Source organism: Papaver somniferum, chromosome 9 (genome assembly GCF_003573695.1).
Source record: "Papaver somniferum cultivar HN1 chromosome 9, ASM357369v1, whole genome shotgun sequence".
Classification (NCBI taxonomy): Eukaryota; Viridiplantae; Streptophyta; class Magnoliopsida; order Ranunculales; family Papaveraceae; genus Papaver; species Papaver somniferum.
The window spans coordinates 62,353,149-62,358,521 of NC_039366.1; the positions used below are offsets into that span (position 1 = coordinate 62,353,149).

At 34.8% G+C, this 5,373-nt stretch overlaps 1 protein-coding gene across 1 annotated transcript; it reads right to left on the reverse strand.

Annotated features, from left to right (window-relative positions):
• Positions 1–2,219: 2,219 nt before the first annotated feature.
• LOC113314301 (transcription factor RAX2-like) lies at positions 2,220–4,263 on the reverse strand. Its single transcript, XM_026563091.1, has 3 exons — positions 3,889–4,263; positions 3,607–3,736; positions 2,220–3,267 (listed from the first exon to the last, which is right to left on the reverse strand). Exons 1-3 carry the CDS (start codon positions 4,022–4,024, stop codon positions 2,427–2,429), a joined length of 1,107 nt encoding a protein of 368 aa, XP_026418876.1. The 5' UTR covers positions 4,025–4,263; the 3' UTR covers positions 2,220–2,426.
• Positions 4,264–5,373: the final 1,110 nt, after the last annotated feature.

Consider the following 5,373-nt stretch of genomic DNA (forward strand, 5'->3'; position numbering starts at 1 on the left):
GGCCATGGGTGGAGATACATTGGATATATCAGCCGTTATGACAGTTACACTTTCAATTCTTCACCAGGCATCTACGCAAATGGAACACTTTATTGGCTGCAATAAAAATTGAATTTTGAGATTGTGGTTTTTGATTTGGAACGTGAGGAGTTCCATTACATCACATTTCCACTTTCTATATTATTTAAATACAGAGCTTATGGTCGTTCTCCACTCTGGTTGCTCGGGGGAATAATAATTTGTATCTGGTTCATAGAAGTTTCCCCATTAACATATGGGTGTACAAGAGAAAGAAAAGGAACACCGCGGGAACTAGTTACGCCGTGAAAGGGTGTAAAATTTCGTCATGTCCGACTAAAGAGTTAAGTATACAACTGGACCAGCAGCGAATATGGACTAAGGAGTTTAGTATACAGCTGGACAAGCCATTTATTTATTCTAATCCACCCGCAATCACAAGGAGCAACAAAGTTTTACTTTGGCACATCGCTCCTATGGTCAAGAGACTCTATTGTTATGACCCTAAAAGTTCAACCTCAAATGAACTTTGGGATGATATAAAGTATATTCATCATGCAATTCCTCACACGCAGAGCACTGTTTCTTTGAAAGATTTGGAAGAGACTAATATTACTTCTTTGAAATATAGAAATGATGTTACAACAATAGCTACAGCCAAAACAAGGAACGCTAAATATGAAGAAGAGAAAAAACAGGCCGGATCAAGAGATGCTAAGAAGTTGAAAAATTGTTAATCATCCATAACAAGTAAGTTCATGATCGCTTTTATGTTTCGTTGCTCTCCCTTGACAATTGATTAGTTTAAGTGCATGTTTTTAATTTCTTTCAAATAACATTCGTTCGTGACGATGCAATCAATTTCTTTCTTTTTGTACAAAGATTAAGAAACGTAATGAATATACAAGCACACCGAATCACCATTGAACGCCATTGCTTAATGCTACTTCCAAGCACACCACCAAATTACCGCAATAATGTATTGTTGGCCCATATCTTGTCCTGTGTTTTGTCTCCCAATTTGGGCGTCGACCATGCTATTGCTAGGCACTTATATAAAAAGCCCAACGCACCTAGAATATGTAACTGGCTTAATTTTTTTTTCTAGCTTATGTTTTTTAGTTTTTTTCTTTAACATCATGGATTAGTGATGTTGAGAGATGTTTTGGCTGGCCAATTGATTAATCAATCTTATCACGAGAGATGCATGCAATGATGCAAACAAAATTATGAAGAGGTCAATGAACTCACCTCCTAATAAAATATTGTTTGTGTTTTTGTTTTGTTTCTTCACAAAAACAAGTTAGCCCAACAACACAACAAAGAAGAAAGAATCGAACCAATGTCAATCATCCATACATCAAGATATAATCTCATTAAGTGCCTCAAATCCTACAAGTCATACATGCATGCCATATTAAATCCCTAGCTAGTTTGCACTCCTCAAGAGGATATGTGTATATCTTCTGTCACAACTAACTCTATAATACACACAATTATCTTCAAAGAATCTTTGCTTCTTTAGTTGGAATAATTTACTAATAGTTCTCAATTAATCTTCATTATTAACAGCCCATAGGGCTAGAATATCAAATTCTTCTTCACACATCAATATGGCTTTTCCTCCTTGGCAGGGCTCATATGAGCATTTTTTTTAGAGACATTATGTAAACATCTATATGTTGATTCCTCCTACCTTAATTTTATCCCTCTATTTGGATGTTATAATCATGGACATTACTTAAATACTTCTTTTCACCCACTACGACCAATAATCGCCAATATTATTGGCTAACATTGATCGAAACAGTTGATCTACCGACGTGATATCGATGTTTCGGAATGCATTGTTTAAGAAAGAGAGGAATTATCTGTATAATCAAATGTTTAGTTAAGTAATTATTTGAGCTAAAAAATGGGATTACCACTAAATCCAAGTACAGCCTTCACCACATGGCTTTGGCTGTCTTAAACTATGTTACTACTAAGAGCAGTGAAGCAGACATGTACAGTTCATTTTTATTTGTCTTTTTTAGGGTCTGATTGCTGCCTTAGCCTATCTTGAATGTTTTTATCTAACTTTCTATTGAAATCTAGTTTTTATATTTTTCTTCAGATGACATTTATTATCTGAATGTTGGCAGTGAATTTTTGCAGTAGTACAGTTACATCATCCATTAATATTTCCCAAAAACAAATGCAATAAGTATTAAAACGTACTGTCAAAAGAGTCATAAAAACACACAACAAAAAAATTATCAAAAAAACTCTTTTCTTTCTCTGATCTTAAATCTGTTTGAATCATTACAACTCTGATCAGTCAATGATATATCTTTCATACCCATACACCCATTACTTTCGAAATCTCTTGATTTTAGTTACAGTCAGTATATCTCATCAGAAATCAGTCAGAAGTACATGACTTTACCTTGTGTCTTGTTTTCATCACTGCTAAAGACACTACTATTGTTATTATTACTGACAATAAGTTGCTTCATTTGTTCAGACCCAAACCCTAATTCATGATTATCTTCCCATATTAACCCATTTTGCTTCTGATGATGAGTAGTAGTACTAGTACTCCATCCATTAAACCCATGATGATCATTACCAAAAATGAACTTTTGGTTTTCTTCTTCTACAGATTCTCCTCCAGTGTAGTAATAATTTTCCATCATCATTTCACCATTTTTAGCAGTACCAATACTTCTACTAGTGGTAACATTGACATGATTATTACCATTTTCATACTCTTTATTATTTCCATAGCTGATATGATTGCTGCAACTTCCATCAGAAGAACTACAACTGAGTTGCTCATTAGTACCACTAGTCCCAAACATAAGTAGATTATTGTGAATGGTACCCATTAAACCCTGATCTTGACAATGATAATTTGATTGAACAACAGAAGTACTAGTGGTGTGATTAATATTGTTCATAGGATTTGATCTTGGATTAATGGACTCATCTAGTAGATCCATAAATGATCTAGTTTGAGTAGTGGAGTCATAAAAACAGTTGTTACCTCCATGAAATATTGATGATGACATAGGTGTTGTAGGTGTTTGATGAAGAGCAGAAGATAGAAAATTATTAGGGTTAGGTGGTTTTGATCTATGAGTTACTAGCGATGGGTTATTAGTAGTAGTAACTGCTCCCATGATTTTCTTCTTGAGTTTGGTATTCCAGTAGTTCTTGATATCATTATCAGTTCTTCCAGGTAACTGTGCAGCAATTATTGACCACCTACACTTGAATGAAAAAGGTTTCCATTAGAAGATAAAAAAAATGCAGTAAATAGGGTAACAAAGAAAGTACTAAACATGGGTATGACTACTTGAAGAAGAAGAATCATCTATATTTAGTATATTTGTTTGTCCATGAAACTTCCCTAAAAGAACGCAAATAGACTGTACTCTCCATCTCTGCTCTCTAGGTTTTGTGTCCATATTTTGAGGACCTTTAACTGTTGGAGGAATTGAGCAGAAGATGGTACATGTAGTAATGATCTAAGGTTAAATGGAAGCAACAAATTTTGACAAGAGATGAGGAAATTGAAATAGTGATGATTCTAACTAAACATACCTGCTTCCAATAGTGGCAAAGAGGTTGCAAATGATTCTATCTTCAGCATCAGAGAATTCTCCATGTTTTAAATTAGGTCTCAGATAGTTAAGCCATCTTAATCTACAACTCTTTCCACATCTCTTCAAGCCTGATCATATAACAAGGAAGATACAAACAAAACTCTTTCAGTATCAAGAGATGAAAATGCAACATCCACAAAACTAGAAGAAAAATAAAGACAACTCAACCAAAATATTGAAACCATTGTTTGATAATTCAAGAAAAGGGTTAAGAAATTACCAGCTTTTTGTGGTAAAGCAATCCAATTCCCACCAGTACCATACTTCTCTATATACTCTTTCAACTTTGTATCTTCTTCTGGTGACCATGGCCCTTTCTTCACATTTGCTTTGTCACAACAAGGTGCTCTCCCCATATCTCCCTTTCTCTCTTAAACTTATGTGGTTTCTCTGTTAGTTTGAGTTTAGATGATGATGAACAGATGAAGGATTGAGACTTTGCTAGAGTTGTTAGTTTCTTTTCTATATGATGAATGGATGAGGCTGGTTTTGTTTCTTCTATATAACTTGAGAATAAGACTTGTGCTTTTCAACAGCGAGAATATATACTAATTAACAACGGGTTTTTGAAGTCAAAGAACAGAGAAAAGAGAGATAGAGCTTAGCTGCTAGACTACTCTGTCTGTGTGTGTGTGTTGATAAAATAGTATTTATTATTTATCAGTCAGATTCCTAACCTCCTTATTTACTGATAGAAGTTTCCATCAACAAAGTAAAACCCCCACTACTCTATGTACTCAGTTACTCCTCCACCTACATTTGAGGTCCCAAACCTATGGACTATGCATATATATCTTCACCTACCTTGTTCATGTCTATTTACTTTCTAACTAGCTATAGTCTTTTTCTTTTTCTCATGATATTTAAGTTCCAAACAACAATTGTTATGGCACAACACAACGCATACACCAATAAGAGAAAAATGTTGGGAATTTTGTGCTGGGTGAGTGTAATATAAATGAAAATGTGTATTTAGGTCTCAACTTCGATCAGCATTAGCCAATCAAAACTTAAAAAAAAAAAAAATCAAAATATTGAAGTTTAATGTCTTGACCAACAGTTGACTTACTTTGACTATCAAATGTTCGCGCGGTCCTCACCTGGGGGTGAGCACTCATGAATCAATGCAGTTTGATATTCATCCTGACTATCTTGATTTGCTACTATACTAAATTAAATCAAGAAATGAAGTTCGGTTGTTTGATCTTTCCAAATTCATCCTGGGCTAGAAGGAGGAAAGAACATTGGAAGCATCATACTCGTACTCATACACATGCAAGCAAATACCGTATCTTGAGGTTTTAAGTAGTATTGCTGGTACCCAGCTAACTAAAGGTTTTAAGTAGTATTACGGCCCAAAAAATCATACCCCAAGCTCCTGGCGCTTGAGGTTCTGGTGAGTGTATTTCCGGCTAGCCATGGTACTAGCTCTTTAAGAGACATCTGACCCTTGCTATACGTGGTTTCCTACTTTCCTATACGATATACTTGGTAGATTAGTTGTAATGTAATTAGCTATCCTCAAACTTAAATCATCATATTGACGAATTTACTATACACTCTATTAAAATCTGTACGCATTGTATATCCAAGAGTGACGGTATTTCATACGTACATCAAATGAGCAAATGTATAAATTCAGTGTCCAGAGAGTTATGATCATGCGACCCCACTATCCTGTGATCATCAATATAGCTAACTAGTC

Coding starts and splice junctions, on each gene's coding strand:
- LOC113314301 (XM_026563091.1), bottom strand. CDS start 4,024: ATGGGGAGAGCACCTTGTTGTGACAAAGCAAATGTGAAGAAAGGGCCA. Junction 3,737..3,888: donor TGCTTTACCACAAAAAGCTG/GTAATTTCTTAA, acceptor TTATATGATCAG/GCTTGAAGAGATGTGGAAAG. Junction 3,268..3,606: donor TTTGCCACTATTGGAAGCAG/GTATGTTTAGTT, acceptor ATTCAAGTGTAG/GTGGTCAATAATTGCTGCAC.